This window comes from Urocampus carinirostris, chromosome 6 (assembly GCF_059441175.1).
Source record: "Urocampus carinirostris isolate Australia breed hairy pipefish chromosome 6, RoL_Ucar_1.0, whole genome shotgun sequence".
Classification (NCBI taxonomy): Eukaryota; Metazoa; Chordata; class Actinopteri; order Syngnathiformes; family Syngnathidae; genus Urocampus; species Urocampus carinirostris.
In genome coordinates, this window is record NC_142354.1 from 8,650,043 (window position 1) to 8,676,909 (window position 26,867).

General features: G+C 37.7%; 2 protein-coding genes across 5 annotated transcripts; one reads left to right on the plus strand and one right to left on the minus strand.

Annotated features, from left to right (window-relative positions):
* Positions 1–171: 171 nt before the first annotated feature.
* Positions 172–10,208, minus strand: zc3h11a (zinc finger CCCH-type containing 11A). 3 transcript variants are annotated; one of them, XM_088337742.1, is made up of 16 exons: positions 9,616–10,208; positions 8,306–8,375; positions 8,011–8,149; positions 7,807–7,926; positions 7,114–7,237; positions 6,849–7,031; positions 6,405–6,458; positions 6,141–6,314; positions 5,679–5,756; positions 5,497–5,589; positions 4,914–5,396; positions 4,544–4,599; positions 4,009–4,468; positions 3,225–3,397; positions 2,981–3,138; positions 172–918 (listed from the first exon to the last, which is right to left on the minus strand). In XM_088337742.1, the coding sequence occupies exons 3-16, from the start codon at positions 8,062–8,064 to the stop codon at positions 726–728; spliced, it is 2,403 nt and encodes an 800-aa protein (XP_088193868.1). In that variant the 5' UTR covers positions 8,065–8,149; positions 8,306–8,375; positions 9,616–10,208; the 3' UTR covers positions 172–725. The 3 variants fall into 3 exon arrangements, with proteins under 3 accessions (XP_088193868.1, XP_088193867.1, XP_088193866.1); XM_088337741.1 differs by having other exon boundaries at positions 4,914–5,399; positions 9,971–10,205; XM_088337740.1 differs by having other exon boundaries at positions 4,914–5,399; positions 9,616–10,205.
* Positions 10,209–13,679: 3,471 nt separating this feature from the next.
* Positions 13,680–25,858, plus strand: LOC148363729 (synaptophysin-like protein 1). 2 transcript variants are annotated; one of them, XM_088337744.1, is made up of 6 exons: positions 13,680–13,850; positions 16,023–16,097; positions 18,478–18,599; positions 20,026–20,224; positions 21,413–21,583; positions 23,716–25,858. In XM_088337744.1, the coding sequence occupies exons 1-6, from the start codon at positions 13,836–13,838 to the stop codon at positions 23,839–23,841; spliced, it is 708 nt and encodes a 235-aa protein (XP_088193870.1). In that variant the 5' UTR covers positions 13,680–13,835; the 3' UTR covers positions 23,842–25,858. The 2 variants fall into 2 exon arrangements, with proteins under 2 accessions (XP_088193870.1, XP_088193871.1); XM_088337745.1 differs by lacking the exon at positions 13,680–13,850 and adding an exon at positions 13,884–14,050.
* The last annotated feature ends 1,009 nt before the right edge of the window (positions 25,859–26,867 follow it).

Here is a 26,867-nt window from a genome sequence, read left to right on the forward strand (position 1 = left end):
GTATGCATTTTACTACACTTTCTAGTTAAATGTTTGTACATGCTAGTATTCATATTTAACCGCAAAGCTTACCTAAAAAAGAATTTGGTGGTTTAAAATACAAAACCTTCCCACGACCAACAGAAACTGAAAGAAATTAATTTTATGTTGATCAATAACCCAGATTTTTTTAAATAAAAATATTTATTTACAGTCGTGTACACAAATCACTTGGATGCGTGATCTTGAGAGAATGATACCAAAGCAATTGTCTTACTTTTTCATCCCGGAACGATGCATTAAACAAATGTAACATTCCAATATTGATAAAACATTTCTGAGACCCGTTCCAACATAAGACATTTTACCTGAGGTGTCAACAAACGTCATTTCCAATAAAATATGGGGGGAAAATGACTGCAATTTGTTAAAACAATCCATGTAGAACATTGAAGGATGGGGGGAAAATGACAAGACTAAAAGATAAACATAAAATTGACATTGATTGCAGCAAGACATATGCTCTTAACTAAAATCAACTGGACCGCCCAACTTTTGTTTATATACAGTCAAGAGATTTTTCCTGTGCATACACAGTATACAAAATTTCTACCCAATTGCGTTGGCGTTTTGCAACATTTGCCCTCCCCCCCATCTATTTATAGATCGGGTGTCAAAAAAGGAGGACATAAATCTCAAGTACATTCGTGCTAGAGGGCTCTTATTAATTGATACGCAAATATGGCTCAGCTTCCTATCATGTCTGAGAGTTCCTGCAGCAGATCGTCCTCCCCGATACCAGGGTCCACTTCTCCATCGAGGTGGTCGTCTGTGAATTCATTGATGAGCTCTTCGAAGTCGTCGGTGGCCGATGTGGAGTTGCGGGACCCCAACATGCTCTGTCTCCGGGTTTTACTTTGGGGGGTCTTCGGGATGGAGCTGTTACAGACAGATAATTAGAATTTTCTTCCGTGGAAGCTTGTTAAGAAACTTCCCTTGTAGTGGTGTTAATTGTTTTCTAATTTACTTATAAGTAGTGGCTCTAGCTGCAGGTGGTCAAACTACTAAAATATAAGGCAGCACGGCAGCTTACTGTTTAGTGATTACGAGGCACAGTTCTGAGGTCCATCCATTACCTGTACCGTTTATCCTCAGTAGGGCCGCGGGAGTGCTGGAGCCCATCCCAGCTATCTCCGGGCAGTGGGCAGGGGACACCCTGAACTGGTTGCCAGCCAGTCGCAGGGCACACAGAGACAGACAACTCACTCGCCCATTCCACCTAGGGACAATTTGGACCGTCCAATTAACCTGACATGCATGTTTTTGGACCGTGGGAGGAAACCCACGCAAGCACGGGGAAAACACGCAAACTCCACACAGGAGGTTCGATCTCGTGACAGTTCTGGGGTCATGGGATCAAATCCAGCTACCAGCCTTCCTGTGCGGAGGTTGCCTATTGTCAACGTGCTTGCGTGGATATCTTCCGTGCACCCTGGTTTCCTCCCACATTCCATTAATATGCATGTGAGGTTAATTGACCGGTCCAGATTGTCCCTAGGTGTGACTGAGCGAGTGAGTTGTCTGTCTTTGTGTCCTCTGCCCAATGCCCGAAAATAGCTGGGATGGGCTCCGGGACCCTATTGAGGATAAGTGATGCAGATGATGGATGGATGGTTGAATATATATATCGTTTTATAGTTGTCTTGATGCTGTTATTGACCATAGAGTCCCTTCCTTTACCCCCATTAAAAATATTTATCATTTAACAAGGTGTGCTACGTTCAAGGCCAGCATTCAAATAGCTGCAGAGTTATGTTCCAAAAATGTCCAGTGACAGTCAAAACCTGCATAGTAGAAACATTTATTTATTTGTGTATTACTTAGTAAAAAAAAAACAGTTTAAGTACTGTACGTTTTTTTTAATAACTTCTCTACGGTCAAATCATAATTTTTTAAAACAATCTTGCCGTTTTATTGCACAACTGTACAAAGCGAAACCACAATAATGGAAGGGATTACTGTATTTGCCTTTTTAAAAATCATTTATTTATCAAGATATAAATTTAGATTTCAGGCAACAAAAAAATGACCTGAGCTAGCACCATTGCATTTTATTTAAGTCTAGTCAAATTCATCTTTGTAGCACTTTAATTCATATCATAAAATTTAGTGCTTGAAACAAGAGACGTATTATTTATCTTTAATTTGGAGTGTTTCAAAACCACTTTGATTCATCCATTGGTAAAACAAAGAAAACGTGCATGTGTAGATGTCATCGTATATATTTATTCATAAATAGGATTGGAAAGGTTTAAATTAGGGCTGCACAATTTTGGGGGAAAAACACCCCGATTTTTCAAAACACTATGATGCGATTTTCTATTTAAAAAAAAAAGGGTGCAATCCCTGTGAAAATTTTGTTTTACCAAGTACTTCACCCTCCTGTTGTCCTCGGGTCAACGTGACCTTAATAATACCCTAGAATAAGATTTTAAACAACTTTAATAGTCTTGACTTTTCCTAGATTGGTCTCAACAGTAGAAAAAAATAAATGTTTTTATTTACATTTTCACGTAAGCTGCATAATAAATGTACACAAATGATCCTTAGAATGAAGACAACACGAGGGTTGATTATATTGACATACTTAAAAGCGTAAAAACAAAAGCGCCCTCTTCTGGGGAGCTTTGTTATACCTGCTGTCCGCTCGCACGACTCAAACCGCAGTGTTATGCGATTACACAATCGCATAAGTCACATCGCAATATTGATTAGATTTCGGTTAATCCTTCAGCTCCAGTTTACAAGAGCTTTTTATTTCTCAAGTATTGTCGAGGTTTCAATTTGAGACTATCAAAACCGTCAAACTGATTCATCCTGGCTGCTCTGTCAAATTATTGGAACCAATCCAGTCGACGAATCTAATATTCCTCACCACTTGACTACAAAATGTCACCAGACGAAAACCTGAGACTTACAGATCTTTAAAAAAATCCGTTACCTTCGAGGGGTAGAGCAGACCTCCACGGCAGGTGCAGATTTGGATCCATGGTTTGGGGTTTGTTTGGAACCAACGTTGTTAGACTCTTCACTGGAGTCTGACGCTTTGGCGGACACGATCGTCTTCAGCTCTGTTTCTTTACTGGTTGATGGTGAAACCTTGAATGCGGTGTCAACCACGGTGAGTGAACATAGGAAACCATTACTTTCGTTTTCTAAAATCAATAAAGGAAAGTGACACTGACCTCTGAGTTCCTACATGCATTCTCTTTCTGCGATTCCTCTGACGCCTTGGAGGCGCTGTTCAGAGGTTTAACGGCAGCTACGGCAGACTGCGCCGCGCTCTTCTTGTTCTGGCCGGCATTCACTTGCAAGGCTGGCTTCACTACAGACGGCTTCACATTTAGTCTGGGCCGCACTAAAACAAAATGAAAAAAGTTAGAGGAAAGATACCTTAACAGAGAAAAGACCCTTCTATCTCCCAAGGGAGATAACTAGAGTCATCTTAATGGTCGTTTAAATCCCACCATATGCTAACGTTAGCATAGTAGCGAATCTACTGCTCGCTGCTATTGACAACGAGCAGCATGCCAACCCTGAAGGAGCGTTTATTGTCGCTGTTGACTTCAATCAGGTGTGCTTTAAGGCTGTACTGCCTAATATCATTCGGAATGTGGACTGTGCAATCAGGGGAAATTAAACGCTGGACATTAAGTATAGCAAACATCAAAGATGCATACAGAGCTGCCGCCACCAGCACCTATCAGACTTCCTCTTTCTGTATCTCACTCTCAAATATTCCCCAGACAAAAGGAAAAGAAAACCTGTGACAAGAATAATTCCAAAAGGGCGCGCTTTCTCAGCGACTGGACTGTTTTTAATGAACTTGCTGGGAGGTGTTTAGTGTCAGTGTACCCCTGTACGTCCTGAGTCTCATACTTTTTATGGCATTCTTTAATGTTTTTCTGTTTCTTCCACCAACATAACTAATACACTTCAATATGAGTAAGGAAACCAAGTGCAAGTTACCTTTTCTGTCAGTTGCACGCGTTTTTTCAGGACTTGTTGACACTGCTTGATGGAGACTTTCTGGAGTTGAAGATGATGACACAGATCTTGTGTTTTTAGACTGGACCTTTTTTGAGAGAGGGTCTTCCTGAGGGGGGGTTGAACGTTTTACTAGCCCTGAGCCCACATTGGTGACGACAGCCGGCGTCGTGTTGCTTAACGTGCTTTGAGTCTCAGATTTGGCAGTTTTGGGACTGCCATCGAGAACATTTTGGGCCGGTGGGACACTGGGGGGAGATGAAGATGCCGATGGTGGATAAATCCTCTTCCTTAGCACACAAGCTCCTGATGGTTTTGATGAAGAGGATTCACCAGAGACCTGCTTGCCAATAGAAGCTTGCTCAGCCATTTCCTGCTTGCGGAGCTGCTTTTCACGCATGATCTCCTCAAATGTTTTGACTTTAACAATCTGGGAAGCTGTCTGGAAAGACGTTAAAAAAAAATCAAAAAACTTTAATCTATCAAGCACAACAACGCAGTTGGTTACAGGTCTAACCTCTGGTGATCTCAATGTCTCTTTTGTCTCGACATTCTTGTCTGTCGTGATGTCACCTGTAGGATTCAATAATGTGGTTACGTGAAGGCAGATCCGTATCCATCCATTGCTAACAACTACATCTATTCTAACATGACACACTTTTCAAAGAGGCAGGGCTGGTATCCAGGTAACCACTTGTCTCACAATAAATCCTACATCAAGTCTTGTATTAGGATTTTTGGGGAGTGTGGAGGAATTTTACAAAGAAAATAGGTCGACAGACCCAAGACCACATTTTAAATAAAACCCCAAGGATCAGAATATAGATTTGCCAAGCACTCCTACAGCATCCTGCCATTAAACAGAAATATTTTAGAAAAACTCTTACATTGAGGTTTCTGCTTATCGCTTTGCTGCAATTGTGGCTTTCGAGTCCCATTTTCCGCCGATTTGTTACTCTTGACTTCATCAGACCGAATCCGGGCTGCCTTTTCTTTGCGGATTTCCTCCAGGGTCTTTACTCGAACCTCTTCTACTTTTGGGGTGTTGGAGAGTGGGGGCCCCGCAGGATCTTGACAATCTTTACCAGGGATTTTCTCAACCGTTGGTTTGAACTTCTTAATAGTTGGCTTCAACTCCTGCTGCTCATCTTTTCTCTTCTTTTTGTGGATAATTTCAGCGGTGGGTTTCTGGTCTATAGAGTGTTCCTTGATATAAATTGTCCGCTTAACGTCTTTGGGTGCCGTCTTGGCAACAGCAGGAGGTGAACGGTCTTTCTGGCTTTGAGACTTTGCTGCCTTTTCCATTTTTATTTCCTCCAGAGTTTTGATGCGAATTTGCTCAGGTGCGCTCTTAGATGATGTGCAGTTTTCTTCTGTCACCAAGAAAAATGTCATTGAATCATTGTTTAACTTAAAAACGAAAATTGGGTTGCTCTGGTAAAAATGATTGAGAGTGAATGAATAACTCACCTTTCTGAGAAGGAGTTTGTTGTTTGCTAACAAATGTACCCAGTCGTTTTGCCAGGCTATTTTTTGTAGTTACAACCTCTCCATGTTTTATACCTACACACATGAAAAGTTGTTTGACAATTCATTAGATTCTACATGACTATAATGATCAAGTTGACAAAGCTAACACAATTTCAACTTACAGGTATTGTCTTTTTGTCGCCCAAGTCTCTCTGCAATACTACGCTTTGATCTTGAAGTAACTTCAAAGCCAAGCTTCCCTAAAATTGAGAAAGTGAGGATTAGCTTCAAGCAGAGTTTAAAACAAAATTAAGGACATTTTCTCTACAGGTTTTCCTTTTTTGCAGATTAATCATTTTATCAACAATCCCATTTGAATGTGGCACCATGAAAATTGCAGTGTCACCGTTTAAAAAGTCCCCCCCGAAAATCTACAAATAAAAGACCACCTTTTAATGTTCAGTTTTAATCAAATATTATAACTGTTTTCTAATTCGTCCAATATGCAATAGTATTTTGAAAGAAGGATCGATCCTCATAGGGGTTATGGGACCTTGTCTATTTGTAACAAAACCAGTCTATCAAATTGCTCCATAATAAATTACAACAAGACAGCGATCAAATTGCACACAGAACATATTTACCTTGGTTAGATGTATTAAAGGGTAGTCGCATGGGTGACACCAGGTTTTCTTTCTCGCCATTTGTAGAAAGATCAGAAATCAGGAGAGGAGGAATGGTTCTGCTCATGCCCGCTTTGAGGGCTCTCCTTAACCGAATCTCTTCCAGGGTGCTCACTCCAAAGTTACGTGATTCTTCTGTAAAAAAATGCATTTCTGTTAAGCGTCAATAAGCACTGGAGACAATTCCGGTATCTGGTTCCAATTTTCATCTCGAGGTGAACTCACCAGGCTTGCATTTCTTTCTCGGAGAAGGGCCGTCTCCTTCCTCTGAGATTTGGTCTGGTAGCACAAACACACAAGTGTTATAACACATCAAATTGGAAGATATCTTTTTCACTGAATCGAAAGTAGAAATGGAAGAGATGAACCTTTTAGATGGTGAAGGACTTTAACATAACGGTGGTCTCAAAAAGGTCAAAGACCTTTGAAATGTCAGTACTGTCTCGATAATAATTATTTATACTTGGGATTTTTAACTTCATCATCGTCATTTGAAAGTTGATCAAGATCATTTTTAATTATCCACAATGTAATCATATACTCCATCCAATGTTTGTTAAAAAGTATAAATAAAATGACAGTGACTTTGTATTTCAATATATATAAAACGATGAGGCTATAGATGTAATCAAATGAAAATACACCCAAATGAATAAAGAGAAAACTCACCATCCTCATCTTCATCATCATCCGCTGCATTAATCACCACAGGTGGATGCGTTGGGCTAGGAACTGTTTCCTGGCTTTCCGTTTTCATGACTCCTCTCACTTGGGGATTGGCTGCAGTAGGGAGGGGCGTGGCTGCCAGGGGCGTAGGCTCTTCGTGCTGCCGTTCCTCATTCTCGTTTTGACCTGGGATAATGTTAGAAATAATTTTGGGTGACTTTCACAATTGAAATATTGATCAAATGTAAGAACATTGGAGTAAACTCACTTAAGTCAGGTGGGATGTGAACACCATAAATTAAGCGTGGTCTCTCGTGGAAGAATGCACAGTGTGGTTTCTGGCAGCCAGCTGGATGAGTCTCCCAATAACATGGTATTTCCTTCCGTTTTTTCTGCATTGATAAGAGTTTAAGAAAAACGGCGATGGTCATATTCTATACAACTCTTAAACACGGCAAACTCTAGACGCATGGATATATGGTATGAGGAATGGGACGGCCCAAGATTGATATCGAGTTCTACATAAATTCCACAACGATGGCTTTACAACTGCCAATAAAAACTGACCTTGTTTGTTTCTCTCCTTCCGTAAAACATGGTTTCAACCAAAAGGTTTGTCTAAGTCATTCAACGTCCTCTTCTTTTAAAACTAATTATAGTAGTTAAACTAACTCGTTGGTCCTGTTTCATTGCGATTTTTTTTTTTTTTTTTAACAAACACAAAAATAGGAACATGTGCCTCTGGCTTTGTGCAGAAGAATTCTTTTTTAAAAGGTGCGGATGGGCCAAGCGAGTTTAGGTGTATTAAGATAGGACCAAATTATTTTTGTAACATAAGACGTGCTAACCAGGTTCGTCTGAACAGCTGACAGAACGAAGCAGCACACTTTGACATCCAACCAACTTTTGATGCGGTCATCGTTGCTTCCTTTTATTTGATCGTTTTGAAAAAGCTTCTTACCGTAATTTCCATGTGGCGAAACTTGCAGACACTTCGGAAACAACGTCCCTCTTGCCAGAGATTGCAGACAGTTTCATTGCCCATTGCCGCTTCACAGTGTCTGAAAGGACAGCTGTCTCCCTAGTGCGATAAGGATAATGTTTGTATGTGATATATGTTCAGAAGTACCAGATCACTGCGGATTATACATGAAAAAATACTTACTTTAGTGCAGCTAGAATAGTAAAAGAAGTAGCAGTCATCTCCATTGTTGGTCATTCTCAGGCTGGTTTAAGTCTTGATCTGGACCAAACTTCCACTGGACTTTGTACTTCACGACGACTTAACAAGAACCACTGGACTCCTTGAAAAGATGTATTGTTAAAGTCCTCGTTGTGAATTAAAATATTTAAAATTTTGGTTGTTTTTAAAGAAGGAAATGTGCAAATATGTTTTTTTTGTTTTTATTGGGGGGAGGTGGGGGGTGATGATTGTCAAGCATTTATCTTATACAAATTACCTGAAGTGGGTAGAGTTCTTTATATGTTTTGCAGATTGATGATGGAGTTTTCTTGTTTCAGTATGATGTCCTGGAGGAACACTTGATCCATGAGATAAGAGAGAAATAGGGGATGGGTCGCCCAGGGTAATAACCTTTGGTAGGTTGGCTAACAACATGGACGGTGGTTTCAAGTCCTTTTTCTTTTTCCTTTTTTTTAAATTTTTTTTTGTTTAAATCATTTGTGAAGCATGAGTGAATTAAAAAAATCTTGCAGCTCAGGACGGAGGGAAGATAGAAAAATGCTCAATCTCCGGTTGCAAAAAAAGACAGACTGAAGGGTGGTGAAAAACCCTCCTCTTGGGCTGGTTGAAATTTGGCACATTATAGGAGGGAAATGGCCAGGTATTTTCTCTCAATGTTGAAAGGAAAAAAAGGTCTTCTGCCCATGTAAAGGAAGGAATGTTTTCCATTTCCAAGGATCACAGGAAGGACCAAAAGTTGGATTTAGACCTAAAAAAACTCAAAAACACTCTCCACAGAACTGAAAGGTTATCATTGAACACGTGACAATTCTGAACACGAGACAAGGCATCATTACATGAATAACATTGTTAGTCTATCATCAAAACATAACATCCATCATTTGTTTTTTCCTGTCCAGATAACCAATTCCACATTTACTTTCTACAATCCAGTCAGAGTTGTAATTTTTACAATATTCCCTTTTTAATGACACAAAAAATAGTCAATATCAGCAAATATTGGCAAATTGATACCTTTTCCCTCCATCCCAATTCCCCAAACTGCCTTCAGGAAGATATTGTCATAATAATATTTTCATATGTATACTTTGTGTTTTGTTTCTTCCATGATTTTGAAGGTCCAAGTAATTACATGTTTTAGGATTATATTTCTTCAGGCTTCTTATACATCCATCTTTCATGGTGACTACTTACCAGTACCACAATTGTAAGAAAAATAATCATTAATAACAATGTTATTTCGATACCACTTTCTTTAACTAGAGAAAGATTGCAAGCTCAAGTATTCTACAGAACTGAGCCCCGGCCTTGCACAACCGATGATAAGTTGCGATTTTTCTTTGTGCAACTGAAAACTTAAACCAGTCTACAACAAATATTAAGTAATTATTAGCGTTCCTAAATTTATTTGTTATCAATTTTCCCCTCTTTTGATTTGATCCTGACATGTCCAATCTCACAGTAAACAAGTGTCTAACGACAATAAAGAGCATTCTACTTCAAATTTAGAAAAGATAAACTATAAGCACAGCAGCCATGTTGAAGAAACAAATGAAAAAGGCTTACCTAATTTTTTGATAAAGTCCAGACGTAGATTCTATGTTGTCAAAATTCATATGAAACCACGTAAAAATCACGAAAGCTGTCCAAAAGTCACTGCTCGTAAACAAAGATTACGTGTATACCAGTTTGGCTCTCAAATGTTATTGTTATTACCTCGATATTAATAGTTTATCTGCAGGAGATAATAAAAAGTTTTAAAAATATAATTGTATTGTGGCTAGTGCTAGCAAACGGGAGGCCTACGTACTCATTTGTAGCCACCCTTAAATGTAATTACCAAAAAAGCATCACCCAACCCTATCATATACCAGGAGCGTATACAATATCGAATAAAATAGTTTCAGAGTGCGAAAATTACCAGATTGTCGATTTTAAATGATTTGAGAACAACTGCGACAACAGTCCTTGGCTGCCGCGTTCGACACAGTCAAAATGGCGGCTGTGTTGTATTTTAGACTACTGTAACTTTATTCGGGTACTTAAAAACGGAAGTTAACATCGTGTGGTTATATATTTCACAAAATCAAATATAACAATCAAATTGTTTGAACAATCAAGCCACTTTGACGGATGACACAAAAATAAGTATTATACTTATGTTCCTTGTTGTACACGTTTAAAATTTAAATGAAACCTGCGACGTATATCCGGTGACAACCTCAACTTCCGGTTTACTTTAATCTAATGCGGGAGTGGCGAACAGAGAGAAGTAAATGGGAGGAAACCAAGAGGAAGGCCGCGATTGACGTGGATGGTGTTATGAGTGCACTGCTGGAAAGAGGTCTAAATCCAGTGGAAGATAGAGCTCTTGTTGATGATAGGAATGGGTGGAGAGGTGTTGTAAAAGGATAGTGGGATGTGTGGACGCGTTCTAAGGGATGGGCAGGGCACCTGTATGATGCGGCAGGGGTAAACCAGCGAAAGCTGTCGGGCCCTGCTGTTGAACAGAAGAGTGTGTTGTGTCACCCTTACCCGAGTGACATGGCCGCTTTCTTGTGTCCCATTTCATCTGGAGTGACGAAAGCGTGACCGACCTGGGTGGCGAGGTGCTTCACTTGTTTGGGTGTTTGGGCATTTGGGTTGGCCATGGTCCCAAAAACATTTGTGTGTGTTTTTTGCTAATTTTTCGCTTTTCTTATTTTCTTTGTTTTTGTATGTCTTTGTCTTGCTGTCGGTCAGCCCTCTCGAGGGATATGACTGAGATAGATACATAGATAATTAGATAGGAGAGGCGAACACAGAACACTAGATATGTCAGCGCGCTGTATCAGCCCGCTAACTGGCGTGCCTACATGACGGCCACATTGGTCAAGTCAACGTCCCCATTAAGGCAATATGTACAGTATCTCATCTCATTAGCTGCACCGCTTATCCTCAGTAGGGTCGCGGGGGCGCTGGAGCCCATCCCAGCAATCATCAGGCAGTGAGCAGGGGACACCCTGAACTGGTTGCCAGCCAATCGCAGGGCACACGGAGACAAACAACTCACTCGCTCATTCACACCTAGGGACGATTTGGACCGTCCAATCCACCTGAAATGCATGTCTTTGGAATGTGGGAGGAAACCGGAGTGCCCGGAGGAAACCCACGCAACCACGGGGAGAACATAACAACTCCACACAGGAAGTCCGGTAGCTGGATTTGAACCCACACAGGAGGTTCCCGAGACCTTAGAACTGTGCCGCACACGCGCTAACCACTGCGCCGCCGTGCTGCCCAATATGTACAGTATGTACATTGAAAATAGATTATAACTTGCTCATTTTTTAGACGATTTTCATGCGGGTAACTTTTTGGTTAACATCAACACCTTTTTTATTAAGGAACATAATTAAAAAATATAAAAACGGCTTCTTTAAAAAATAGAAATAAAAACAAAACATTTATTAAAACAACAATTTATGAACAAATGACAAAAAAACTGAATTAAAATGTTAACACTTTTAATGAAACTACTTGAAAAACTATTTACAATTCAAAATCAGTGTTAAGAGAATATTAGGACTTTTTTAAAACTTACTTGTGACCTGTGTTTTTAAACATGTTTTTAATGTTTATTTGTCAAATCAAGGTAAATGAATAATTATATGTACAGAACCATAACAGTATTCATAATCAAATATAGTCACTCCCCATTCTAGGCTAAAAAAACAACAAGCTGTATGTATAAAACTATCAAATAATGAGAATAAAAAACAAACACATAGTTAAAGGAAGTTGTTTACTGTATCTTGCTTTGATGTCTCTTAAAGAGACAATATACAGTATGGTCAGTTGCCACATGAAGAGTTAAATTGATTCTAGAAACAGTGATAGTGGATCGTTTTAAAGATGTTTTTCTTGTACAGTAACTTCCAGGTTGTAAATCAAGGGAGTGAGTCTGGCGATGTTGTGCAGTCTTATTTTTAAAAACAACGTAAGCCACCAAGGAGGACTATCAAAGGGGCGTGTCGTATCCAATGTTCTATACATATTTGTGGTGGCCAACCAGGTCCTTGAAGGCCGCATGTCCTGCATGTTTTGGAAGTTTCTCTTCTCCATCTCAGGTGAGATTTATGTGGGTATTGATAATAATCCAGGTGATCTGAATCACCTGCACTGGAGCAGAAAATTCCCAAAAAATGCAGGACACACACAGGGCACACAGAGACAAGTCAAGTCATCTTTATTTGTATAGCCCTAAATCACGAAGAGTCTCAAAGGGCTTCACAGATTATTACACTATATTACACAGACTATTTTTCAGCCGACGAGAAGAGTAGGTTATTCATATTCATAGACAGACAACTCGCTCGCTCATTCCCACCTAGGGACAATTTGGACCGACCAATTAACCTGACATGCATGTTTTTGGAATGTGGGAGGAAACCAGAGTGCCCGGAGGAAACCTACGCGAGCACGGGTAGGACATGCAAACTCTGCACAGGAAAGCTGGTAGGTGGATTCGAACCCATGACCTCAGATATATGCCACTAACCACTCAGCTGCCTTGCTTCCCTGAATATTGCCCATCTATTGAAATATTATTTCATAATCTTATCTTTTTTTTTTTTTTAAAGGTTTATCCAAGAGTTACATGTGCAAACATGTTGTCATTTGTATTCTAATTCATTAAAAGATTACATTTTACAGAGATCAGATGTACATTGTTGGCATCAAAGTGAAATTATATCAACATATTTGACTTAAATAAAAAAACGTGACTCCAACTCGTTTCAACCTTTTTTTGCTTGGTTTAACTCTATGGACAAGTAAATTATTTATATTCAATCATAGCCTACATCAAATAAAATAATATAATGACATAATATAATATTTATATTTATATTTTAGCCTATAAAAGCAAACTGTATTCTCTTGTCCCTTATTTAATTTTATACTATAAGGCCACATCTAATCTTGTTGTAAGCAATGTTTACTATGGTTTTTATAAATACCAATAAGGACAGTTATTATTATATAATCAAATCTATTTTTTTTTAAACGCACTACCAACATTGAGATAATGAACAATTAGAATTAGAACTGTCTTTATTGTTATTTCTGCCAACGTAATGTACATTGTTTACAACAAAATGAATACTGAGTCCAGAATAAACGTATAAGATAAGCTGATCGGAAAATAGTGCAAAAACTGCAATATAGTATATAGTAGCAACATTGTGTAAAAAATACGAATAAAAAATAAGATATGAATATAAATAAAATATATCCATTGTCAAGATATGTTGTATTACGTTACGTTACAATAATAACTAAATGTACTGTACCTTATTTATACCGCTTGATGTATTAGCCAATGTGATTATATTTTTAGAATATAATTTTCCTTCTTGTCATTGATATCAACGAAATTTAGCAGCAGCGATTTTAAACAATTTTAAATGAATAAGAAATACATTTTATTTTTAAATACTTTTATGGGATTGTATCGTGTCAAAACGGTGACCGGAAATAAACATTCTCACAAGTACAAATGCAAAAGCAGTGCGGTCTGCGTTAACTACTGTTTTACACTGAAAGGTATATAGCGGACGTAAAATATTTTTTACGAGAGTGAAATATTTCAATAGCTTTACTATCAGCTGGTACTGTACGTTTGTTGCGCCTCGGTGTCGTTTCAAGACGTTGCTGATTGCAACTAAGGCAACCTTTTTACATTTATTTTAAAATTTTGACAAAAAGGTTTTACGTAGAAATTTAACCTCTGTTTGCACGGCAAAATGGAATCCATTCAGGTGAGTGAGTTTTTTTTGTCGCTGCAGTTTGTCAGCTGTCAAAAGTTGTAGCATGCTGTTTTTAGCTAGCAAGGGCAGGGCCAGTTAGCTTCAAAGTGACATTTTGGATGCATTATTTTCCCCCAAGCTATTTTTCTCTACTAGTCTCGTATATCATTGCCTAATTGATTGTTTTTTGCTTGTCTAAGGGTAAAGAATCCGTAAGTTACAAAAAAGCCATACTAACGATTAATTACTCACATTATTCGGAACCAACAAATGTATGATGTATTTAAGTAAATATCTTAAAATGTTTGAATGTAGTTGAATTTCAAACTGTTCAAAGGGATTTCAAAGTTTGCTATGATTAGGTTTGCAATGGCATAAAAAGCAGTTTCTTATAAATAAGCTATATGAACGATTTATCTGTTAAATTATTTAGAACCAACATATTTATATTATCTAATAAACTACACATTCTCAAAGTTAGTTGACTTTAAAACTACCCGAATCATGCAAGCAAATTAAAATGATCAGCTCTGACAAAGTATTTAAAATCATCCATCCATCCATTATCTGCACCGCTTATCCTCAGTAGGGTCGCGGGGGTGCTGGAGCCCATCTCGGCTGTCTTTGGGCAGTGGGCAGGGAACACCCTGAACTGGTTGCCAGCCAGTCACAGGGCACACAGAGACAGACAACTCACTCGCTCATTCCCACCTAGGGACAATTTGGAGCGGTCAATTCACCTGACATTCATGTTTTTGGGATGTGGGAGGAAAACGGAGTGCCCGGGGGAAACACACCCAAGCACGGGGAGAACATGCAAACTCCACACAGGAGGTTCGGTCTCATGACCTCAGAACTGTGCCGCACATGCGCTAACCACTGCGCTCCCGTGCTGCTCCCAACATATTTGTATTATCTAATAAACTACACATTCTCAAAGTTAGCTGACTTTAAAACTACCCAAATCATGCAAAAAATTAAAATGATCAGCTCTGCCAAAGTATTTTAAATCAGTTTCTTATAATTTAAGACGAACGTGTGAATTAGATAAACACAATTTGTGTTTCTGTTAAAGGTGTTCATTTAATGAATAATTGTGATTCATAAAAAAACATAGTAAATCCCTTGCTATAAAATAGAATTAACAGTTTTATACACTAAGGATGTTTTTCTGTTAAATTGTAGATGCGCAAGTTGTATCACCAAGAAATTAAATTGGTTATGCGTAAAGTTTTTATGTGTACAACAATTAGATGCACCTTTTTGATTTTCTTTTTATTCTTTGTTATTTAATATGAATTATTATTGTGTTGTCATTATATATCCCTTCGAAACGGTGAACAATGTATTCAGGGATCAGAATTTTCCGCGGATCCGCGGATTTCCGCTGTTTTTGAACCCCAAAGGCATTCCGACTTTTTCACTTTTTCTCTTGCGTAGCAAACAAATTCAAAATCCGACTGTCTCACTCTTTCCTTTATTGCTCTGGCGCACCCTGGCGGCCGTTAGAAAAATTGGCCGCATTGTCGCACAAGCTGCAGGGACTGAACTGCATTTGAACTTATCTTGCAGTATTTACAAAAAAATCAGTTATGTGGGCAAATTATTTTAATCTTCTAAAAATGTTACTTAAATGATAAATATAAGCATGGTTTTGGACAAGTAAATTGCACAACATTCATTTGGACAGGTAACTTAAAATTAGTTTTACCTGGTTATATCAGTATTATTTTCCCCCCATTTTATTAACACTCCACTTATTGAAACATGAATATTTTGTTTGTTTGTTTGTTTGTACATGATTCAATTGTTTGTTTGTTTGTACATGATTCAAATTGAATCTTTTCTTCCGGCGCCGTCACGAATGGCAGCCACTCCAGCAGCTCCCGTGTTATTTTCGATTGTTCTCGATTGTTCTCAGCTCAGGGATGCTGCTGGAAATGTGAATTTCCCTTCGGGGATGAACAAAGTATCTATCTATCTATCTATCTAAAACCCAGGTTTTTTTTTTTCCGCCCTGGTTTATTCCTGGACGCTGGCTATTTCAGCTGAAAATGAAAATCTCCATTCTGATCCCTGTGTATTTTCTTTCTTTTTAATATAATATTTTCTGTTGTTTTTTTTTTTTTTATATATATGTTTTTTTCATTAAAATTAACCAATTGAAGTGTCTGGTTTTCACAGAATACAGTGTCCGGATTTTCCCTGGACCTGGGACCTTTGAAGGAACCCTTAGGATTTATTCGTGTGCTAGAATGGGTAAGTAACTCAAGTGCGAGTTTTAGAAATGCCCCCGGTAATGCCATTTAAATATAGATTGACTCGGATAACAAAACTGGTATTATGGAAATGACGTGCTCCCTCAGGATACTGAACCCCGCATACTTGCATTTTTGGAGTGGCTCAGAAAATACTTTGATGCTTTTACCGAGAGCTATAGCAACGGTCTTGACTTCAACAAAGGATATCTAAATGATAAATCTTGGATGTGGTGAATAATTTTTAAGGATTCCTTAGTTTTTTTAAAAAAGGAATCATTTTAGGAATGCACCGTCCATTGGACTGCTAATATTAGAAGCGTATTATATTTCTGGGCTCCTGTCTTTACATGCAGTATGCATTGAATGGAAGCAGCCTGAACTTGTTTCTTCCGGATCATTTGTGGCGATTTAAAATTAATTCAAGTTGCTACATAAATGCAAAATAAACTCCCCAAATCAGATTATTTCTCGCATGTAAACGTAGTCAATGTTGAAGAATGGTCAATGATTTAAAAGGTGTGTCTTTGATTCACCCTTTTCCATTGTTCATTATGGAAAATTTATTATTTTTAACATACAATGTCTAACTCTACACTAACCCCCTAAGTTAAAGTGTTACTCAAAAGACGACGAAGAATGCTCAAGGTTTTATGGCGGTGACAGTTTGGACTGTGGGACAAATTGATAAGAAATCTGAGCTGTAGCATATTATGAAACCGATTGTGTCTGAATTTCGGGTTTTATAAGACTTCCAGCTAACTGCTCTAATGGATTTATTTTAATGATTTATTTTAAATTTATATTTTTAATCTTAGTTACCTTCATATTCGTTTAAGGAAGTTTAATAGCGGATGTCATGAGTGTGAGATGTGCCAATACTCCATTTGTTGTCGTTAATAAGATATGAGTATGGCGGACTATGGCTATCATAACATAATACGTTTCAAAAGAGAGAAAGAGAAGGTTGCAAGAAATACTTGAGTCTGTCTGAAAGGCGACATTAAGACCCCAAAATCTCTAATGGATTCCTGGCCCTGGCTACGAGATTTATTTGGGGGTTCTGTTCGTCTGGGCTGGGCGGGTCAAACCAGGTTGAGAGACAAGCTAAGAAATCATATGCCGTTCCAGAGATAACTGAAAGCTGAAACCCATTTTTGAAAATCCAAAGCAAGTCATAAACTTCATTGATGTAGTGGTTGACTTTAGCCATGCCTTTCTTCTCATTTGCTGCCAAAAACGGCTCCAGACGGCAAAGATCTGTTTTTGTGGGGCTTCCATAGATAGCTTTAGACTGCAAAAAAACAATCTAGCACATCTGCCATGGATGACTATAGACGGGAAGATCAATTTCTGTTAGGCTACAGAGGCGAATTATGTCTAAGGCCCGTTCTACCTAGCCCAAAATTTACTTGATGTAGTGGTTGACTTTTCCCACGGCATGCCTCCTAACACATTCACTGCCATAGACGCTTACAGTCAAGTCAAGTCATTTTTATTTGTATAGCCCTTAATCACAAAGAGTCTCAAAGGGCTTCACAGGTTATTACACAGACTATTTTTTCAGACTATTATTACACCATCCCCTGATCTGGAACCAACATGAGTGCAAGGAAAAACTCAAAAACCTCACATGAGGAAAATAAGGAAACCTTGAGAAGGGACCGCACATGCGGCATCCCCCTTTCAGGATTACCAGACAGCAAAGGAGGTTGCTATCACAAAGTCGTAAAATATCTATTTTTGTTCGGCTGCTATAGATGGCTGAAGACATCAAAAATCCATTCTCGCTAGGCTGCCATAGACTTCTGTCGAAATCAGAGATCCCCATTGGTTAAGTTTCCATGTCAACTATATATGTCAATAAACCATTTTAGCTAGCCTGGCAGTAAACTGTGTAAAGGCAAGACATTATAGTGACAACTATTTATTTGGGAAAGGCAGTTTAGAAAAACAGATGAATGGAACATAGCAACTTTAGTGATGTTTTTTAGCCATAGTTAATTCATGTGAAAAGATAAAGGAAAAAAAAATCACACCATTTCCTTTCTCAGTCTTTGTGCTCAGTCAGCATAGTTGGGGTAGGATCTTGTATCCTTTTCCTATATTTTGCTGATATGATTGTTTTTTTTACCTGTTGAGCAAATATAGTGGCGTAAAAGCTGCTAAAACACTTGAGGAACAATGTTGAGTACACGTGACAACAATCTCTCAATTTTCTCTCCAAAAAACACCAGTTTGTTTTTCTTTTCTTTCTTCATTTCTCTACCTTTATTCAAATGTCATCTGGTCAAAAACGTCTAGCTTTGCCATTCAAGCTCGAAAACCATTTAGTAATATTCCGTAACTATTCCCTATCTATGTCCTGATATTTTCTCCAGGTTTTTACAATTTTTGCCTTTGCCACTACTGGAGGTTACTCTGGGATGTCTCACTTCACTGTCCAATGTCCTGATTCTAAGGACCCAACAGATGTCAAGCCCGTTTTCGGATACCCATTCAGGTAGGAAAAGGGATATATTTGTTAAGACATTAAATGAATACTTAAAATAGATTTATTAGTCAATACAGTGAGAATCTGCGTTAGTACGAATACAAATATTTCTGTGATAAGAAATAATTCAATTTAGTCATGTTAATGATGAATTATGTGACACCAATTATGTTAAATGTGGACCGATCCATTACTTTGGTTTATTTGACTTAACATCCTTGGTTGTAACAAAAAACATTCCTAAGTTTGTTCATTTTTTTAATAACAGGGAGAATATGGTTATTTTCTTTCAATGTATTAGCTTGTTTGTTAAGAATAAAAAAAGTCATGGTGAATAAAATTGGGTCAAAAACTGGAAACTTTTTTTTTTTACAAAAAAAATCTGACCAAATTTGTATTTTTTTCTTCATATTTTCTTTATGTAGCACCACTAAATTACCCCAAAACGACATGGAAAAAAAGTGTCGTTTCGTCGAAAAACGGAGTCATCTGACCGTAAAAATGGGGTAATTTTATGCAAAACAACCTAGCAGAAATTTTCATTTGTTATTTTTCTCTTCTAGTGCACACCAAAACTACACCACTTTATCCAAAATGTCTTAAAAAAGTTGATTTTGTCGAAATAAACCTAAACCTGGGTCGTAATGTCAAGTCGTGTTTATTTGTATAGCCCTTAATCAAAAAAAGTCTCCAAAGGGCCGCATAATAAGTACCGTGTCTAGTCTCCATATAATCCAAGTCTAAAACTATAAAATACAACAGAGTCGTACCTTGGTTATCGCCGTTAATGGGGAAGAACCCTGGCAAAATGTGAAAATCCAACAAAGTAGAAACTTTTATATCTGTCTGGAAAAATCTTATATATTGATCACTCTGTACAAAAAAAATAAACACAAATTATATAGTTTTTATTCTGTTATTGTTGCTGCACATAAATTTGTCCAAAATGACCTAAAATAAAGAGTCGTTTTTTCAGAAAGACCCCAACATTTTGGTCATTTCATCACAAAAAAACCTTAACTGTGGGGTAGTTTAGTACAATTCAAACCAAGTTGGATTCAATTGCTTTAAAACATGGATGGGTTTGCTTTTAGAATTTTGGGTTCACTTTGTGTTTTCACTGGCTTGAAAATGTTTCTTTTTGGAGCCAGAAACGTGGTAAAAGATCCAAAACTTCCACAGGTTTAAACTATATATTTTTTTCAAATATTATGTTCTGTTATTGCACCTCATTGTGAACAATGTTTCACCCAACCGAGTGATTTTGTGTATAAAAAATTTTGTATTTTGTATTTATATATTTTATTCTCGCTCTCCTGGACTAAGGAGTAATGCAGGTGAGACTGTTATTTGAAGATTCATAGTATGAATGTAGCTCAAGAGGCACCCAGCAGATTGTCAAAAGTAAAAAAAAATTTTCTCTTGCACCTCGTAGGTTGTCTGCATACCCATACGAGTTACCGACATGTGACGGCAGTCCAGCCAATCACACCTTCCTCCAAGGAGACTTTTCCTCCTCGGCGGAATTCTTCGTGTGTGTGGGTGTGTTTGGTTTTCTCTACTGCACTGCCACGCTCATTCTCTACTTGGGCTACCAGCACGTCTATCGCCAGACCAGCCGTGGTCCCTTCATAGTGAGTAGATTTTGCACACCGAAAATGATTGCTGTTAAAGCAGCTGATCTGCTTTGACTCAATTTAATGCAGCTTTAAATCTTTGATATGAGTTAATAACTTGTGAAGCCCTTTGAGACTATTTGTGATTAAGGGCTATACAAATAAAAATGACTTGACTTGACTTAAAGCAAACAAACCTAACTCGTGAGCTTGACTTGAGCAATTTTATTTTAAAATGAATTAAAAGGTCAATCTAGCATGTTGTAAATGTGTTCCAATCAGTTGCTTAAAGTTAATAATATCATTTAAATCATATCATATCAATATCTTTTTAATCCTCCTAAAATGTGCAATTAGAACCATACACAGGATAGGATATCAAGATCATACTAATAGTTTATTCCTGCAATCCAAATTATTAAAATTGGATGATTTAGTACATGTTTTCACTGCACAACTGCTATTTAAGGTCAACAAAAACATAGTGCCAGAAAACATCTATAAATTACTCATTCGGAAAGAGGGAAATTATAACTTAAGGGGCTGTAGTAAATTCAAAATCCCAAAGGTGAGAACCACCAGGAAAAGTATGTGTGTGTCTGTGTGTGGAGTCAAACTTTGGAACAATTTACAAGACGAGATCAAACAATGTCCAACTATTCACGTGTTCAAATTTAAATACAAAAAACCTTACTGGCGGAATACAGAGATGAAGAAAATGGGGTATAAGTGATACGAGAGATTCATTCTTCATTATATATATATATATATATATATATATATATATATACACACAGTGAGACCACCCGCGAAAACTGAAAATCCGCTTAAAAAAACGTATACAGGTATACAGTGTACAGAATTGAGTGATTCCGTATTTATTTCCCTGCACTCGCTCTAAAAAAAGTAACGTTTACTGACCATTGCAATGTTATTCTTCATTTATTTTAGTGTTTCTGAATGCCAATATGTTGCACTTTAGAATAACTTACGATCGTTTCATGTTAGTGATCAGTTTTTTCCTACAAAATAAAATGTCAGAGTGAGGGCTTGCCTTTTTCTTAGGTGTTGTATATGATACCATATTTCGGCCAGTTATATTAGCGCCTCTGTCCTTTTCTATGCATTGTTACGGATTGACATGTCATTACATTTTAATGTTCATTTTAAAATGGGAATTGAAATACACGCTGCGCTCTTTTCAAGGATTTGGTGCTGACTGCTGCCTTCGCCTTCCTCTGGCTGGTTTCCTCTTCAGCCTGGGGCAAAGGTCTTACTGATGTCAAATGGGCCACCAACCCAGAGCACTTGGTGGAGAATTGTTCCTATTGCCAAGCGGGAGAATTCCCCTCCATGGGGAAGCTCAATGCCTCTGTGGTGAGTTAGGCTTCAACTGGTTTGTCATTATTAGATTTTTACCCCCCAAAACATCTCTTGAGTACTCCATGAGTGAGCAGACGAGCCCTTTCTATGAATATTCTTTATACCATGGGACACCAAGGTGGTGCCTGTGGGTACTAGGAAGCCCACACTAAGAACAGCTGAGTACCCTCCGGACTTGTTCTTAAAGTGTCTCACCTATTGTTGGGATATTGCGTTTTTCAACGAAATCTGATTTCTAACTGGCATGCCATATTATATCATTGACATATTTTTAAAAGGTAGCTTATCATTTATTTATGGTTGTCTGAGGTTCTTTTAACCCCACTTCTTATCATTTTAATTTGGTAGTAACACAATACTAACTTTGAGGGTTTGTAGGTGTGCTTGAAAAACCTTGAAATTACTTTTAATATTGTGTTTTCAAGGTTTAGAGCAGGGGTAGGGAACCTATGGCTCTTTTCATGAGTACATATGGCTCCGAAATAAAATGTAACTATTGCACATCTCTCTGTGGCGTTCCAAAGTCAAGCGATTTCATCCCGATTTTGGTCCATATAAAGACGAAGCAACTTGATGCAGAAGTTCGATAAGAAACCATTTAAACTGATAAATAAAAACGCTGGCAAATGACTTTGATTGGGTGAGCATTACAGGTGGGCAGATCCCTGCACACAGCGTAAGGCACTTCCTTCTCTTTCTCGCTCAGTGCAGTCTACACCGAAAGTGAATATGACGATATGCTTATCGTTTGCAGTAATTTGTGACATTTTTACAAAAGAACTTTGCATTGCACATTGTTTTGAAACCGTTATTAAGGACAAATTGTGGAAAAAAATTGCCTCAACGCTCTTAACTTAAGGTGGAAGACAAATTGTAAATGGCATATTTACATTGATTTGGGACACAGGATTTGGCATTATTATCATTTCATATATTTACATTAGCTTTTGTTTAGAGAGCGTGTTTCGCAGTTTTTTCAATTTTGTCTGAAAATATATGATGCGGCTCTCTCCATTTCTTTTTAAAACATTTTTTGCTTTTATGGCTCTTTGGGTCAAAAAGGTTCCTTACCCCTGGTTTAGAGAGTACTTAAATTTTAGGTGAAGCGCTTTTAAATGCTTGACATTGTTCTTTGTTTACTCGATAGACCATGCATTTAATGAACAAAAATAAGTCAAGTCTGCTTAAAAATGACACCGACACCCCTGTTCGGGTGGTTTTGCTTTGCCATTGCATTTCTTTTTCCATCGTTACTTATGGCAACTGGCATTAGTTTGTTTGGCGTTGTAATGTGAAGCGTCACCCCCGCCTGCAAGTTGCCAGGTACTGGAGGAATTCGAATTTTTGTTTTGCCTAACAGTGCATGGTTTTGGCCATGAAAAGGGTGTACAAACCCTAAACCTAGTAATGGCATACTAATAACAAGTTGTTATTTTAGATTTATTCCCGGCTCCTGCGTGTTATATGTCCTTGGGCAAGACACTAAATCCCTAATGCCCCCGATAGCAGGCAGTCAGTCGCCTTGCACGGCTGACGCTGCTATCGGTTAGTTAATATGTAGAAGGGAAAAGTGTGAAGCACATTGTAAATCCCTTTGGTAATTGCATATCACGCTGGTAGCCTTTCGCACTTGTCACAATGACAGTTCATAAATAGTGTCCTCTAGTGGTCAACGGATGTATTATTAAATGAGATACAATGTTTTTTTTTCATATACAGTACTGTAGTCTTGAACGGCGTTTTAAAATGCACCCGTGAAGTAGAAACCTACTTACTTTTTTACATTTATTACACAATGAAATGGTCATATATATTGAACCTAAATACACTCACAAGATTAAAAATGAGGAAATATTGAGTTGAAGAATCTGTCTCTTAGCCTGTGAGTCCTTGTTTTAAGAGACCTGTAGCGCCTACCGGAGAGCAACAGGTCTAAGAGGTGGTGGCTTGGGGGACATTTTTTTCATTTTTATCATGTTGGTGGCTCTTCTGCAGTACCGCAAACAAGCAATGTCCTCAGAATAGACACACGTAGAATAGATGAATATACAAAGAATAAGTGTTATTTGGTCTTTCAGAACCTCTCAAAAGGCTCATTGTCTTCCAATTCTTCTGTCTTTCCTCAGATTTTCGGCTTTTTGAATCTGATCCTTTGGGCAGGCAACTGCTGGTTCATTTACAAGGAAACTTCATTTCATAAGGACCCCAGCCCTGCTGCCAACATGGAGGAAGGAGGGGCCCCGGGCCCTTAGGTCACAGGCTAGCACAAATAAATTTCCTCTGATACTGTTAAAAAATATATATATATATTTGTATATAGTTGACTCCCGGGATATGACATGAATTTGTTATGAGATGAGGATCGCAAAGTGAAATTTCCGTTTGGCAGGGGAATAAAAAAAAACGCCGGTACCCCAGATAAAAAAGTTAAAACCACAAAATAGTACAGTATATTGTAAGTACTAATAATGTGTAATGTATGTGAATATGATTAAAGTACAAAGAATTAATATGCACGTACGACAGCAAATTAAACTAATTTTAAACCTTCCCCTTGCTTTAATCACAGGCTCTGTTTACATGCTCATCATGTTTTTGCTTCTCTGTTTAGCATCTCTCCAGACTTTAGTATAAAATAATTTGTCGTTAATGTTGTATAGTGGTGGAAACGCCAAAGGAGGGGGCCGAAAAAACATCATATTCAACACTGTTAAGAGAACAGTTTGTAAGGCGAGGTCGCTGTATCCCGGGGGTCTACTTTAGTTCTTTATGTTTGGATCCAATTTAAAGGAGTGTCCACCATGACCCGCTAATGCTAATTGTTATACAGTCAAAAAATGCTAATGCTATCTTGAACAGCTTTAAGGAACAATTTATTGGGAAATGATGTGCAGACGGTAACCTAAAGGTTCAACTATAATGTGATGTCTCCTTTGGGTTTTGGAATTTTTTTTACACTACTGACAGAATGTTTCTCGCATTTCTTTTTGGCGCAGCTATTCGTTCGATCGTGAAAACCAGTAGCTACGCCGCCTCCTCAAAAATAGGATCACTGGAATTACTGAGTACCCAAGGTGCTGCTGTTTATTCAATTTTAGCAGTTATAAGTTCCTTTTTTTTTGTTTTGGGTCTTTGAATTACAAAGGCTATTGTAACACAATTACTCTAGTTGACCTTCTATTGTGTGAACTAATGTTAACCCATGACTTGCAAATCCGGTTTCCAAATTTGATGGTTAATTTCCCTTAACTATGTCTTTTGTTCTCGCTGTAAGGGAATAACAGCAGCTTTCATGTCCTGTTGCTAGCTGATATTTTGGAAATTTGGTAGATTTCTGATTTTTTTTTAGTGGTATCTTTAGGGCTTCTGTAGTGTGTCCTCATCCAATGCACACGCTTCGGCTTCATTTTGAGCTACGGTGACCTCTAGTGGTGAATTATTACAGACTGTCACTTCAAACAAATATTTTATCCTAGCCTGCCAAGATGACAGCTTCTGAGTGCCTTATAACAGTTTTAGAGAATGGATATATGTGTATTGGATAGTTTGTTTACATATATAGTGGCATACAAAATTACGGATAACTATCAATGAATTATTATCGAGAAATTAAGGTCTAATTTGAAAGAAAACCGATTGGATTTTACGTTTTCGTGAACTTGTATTGGGTTGCGTTTTTGGGGTTGGGGTATTGTATGAAAGTGTTTTTCTTTATTTTTTGACGACTTGAAATTGTATTTATAGTTAGGCAAGTTCAACCAAATTAAGATTGCAGTACCTGTGATATTACATTTGCTTTGTCACTGCATACTTTTCTAAATCTCTGTAGTTTTATTGTTTCCAATCTTCTTTTGTAATTTGAGAATGGTTAAGTCATATCAAATGAATTTACTACAGTTCTAACCTTGTGATTTTGATTATTGAATGTTTTTTTCCCCCCATAGTTAAATAACATAAACTGTATGTAATATTTGGACAGAGGAGTATGTTACTAGTTCATTATCGATTTAATTTATACTCAAAAGTGACAGGCTTATTTTAGCCACTGCAAGATCAATCTCACAATAAGGTAACTGTTAACGACAGATTGCATCATAAAATTTTGGAAACTGCCAAACAAAGAAAAGCTAACTTAAATGCATGTGTTGGAAATTTGTCAGGCAGTCTTGAACTGTAATCAAAATCAAATTGTGTATATATGCATGTTTGTTAGCAAGACAGATTTTTGTTTCCATATTTGCAGAATATTAAAAAAAACAGTGCTTACAACTGTATCCATTTAATTATTTCTAACCACATGACCTTATTGAACCTAGGGACCATTCAGAATCATGAAGTGAATTCAAGTGAGTTATTTCCATTTTAACCCATCTGAATGGGAAAAGTACATTTTATTTATTATGTTTTGTGTTTTTACATTTTTTTTTCTTCATCATAATGAAGTAATTTTGCCATCAAGTTCTTTTGATCCCAACGAATTTGGATGGGATGGCTTACATGTAGTTTATTCTATAGTTTCCATTTTTATTTGTACATCAACTGATTAAAACTTGCAGTCAATACGCATTTTCTGGCTGCAGGGATTGACAGCGCTATCAAGAATTTATTTCATTTTACTCTTTTTCTCATTGTTTATTGGTGATAAGATTGAGTGGAGAGGTGTTGTAAAATGATAGTGGGATGTTTAGATGTGTTCTAAGTGATGGGCAGGGCACTTGTATGATGCGGCAGGAGTAAACCAGCGAAAGCTGTCTGGCCCTGCTGCTGAACAGAAGAGTGTGTTGTGTCACCCTGACCCGAGTGACATGGCTGCTTTTTCGTGTCCCATTTCATCTGGAAGGACGAGAGTATGACCAACTTGGGTGCTGAGGTGCTTAACTTGTTTGTATGTTTGGGCATTTGGGTTGGCCATGGTCCCCCAAAAATTGTGCGTGTGTTTTTTGCTACTTTTTCCCATTTTTTATTTCCTTTGTTTATTGTGTATGTGTTTGTCTTGCTGTCGGTCACCCCTCTCGGGGGATATAGATAGATAGATAGATAGATAGATAGATAGATACTTTGTTCATCCCCGAAGGGAAATTCACATTTCCAGCAGCATCCCTGAGCTGAGAACAATATGACCAGGGTAGATTGATAGATGGATAACATTATGTTTATTGTTTTATTTATCATTTTTCATTTAATTCATATATTAAGTCAATCGTAGATTTTAAAAAATAGGAGTTACAAAAAGGCATAAAAAAGAGCACTCAAAAGGCATAAAGTTGCCTTGACTGTA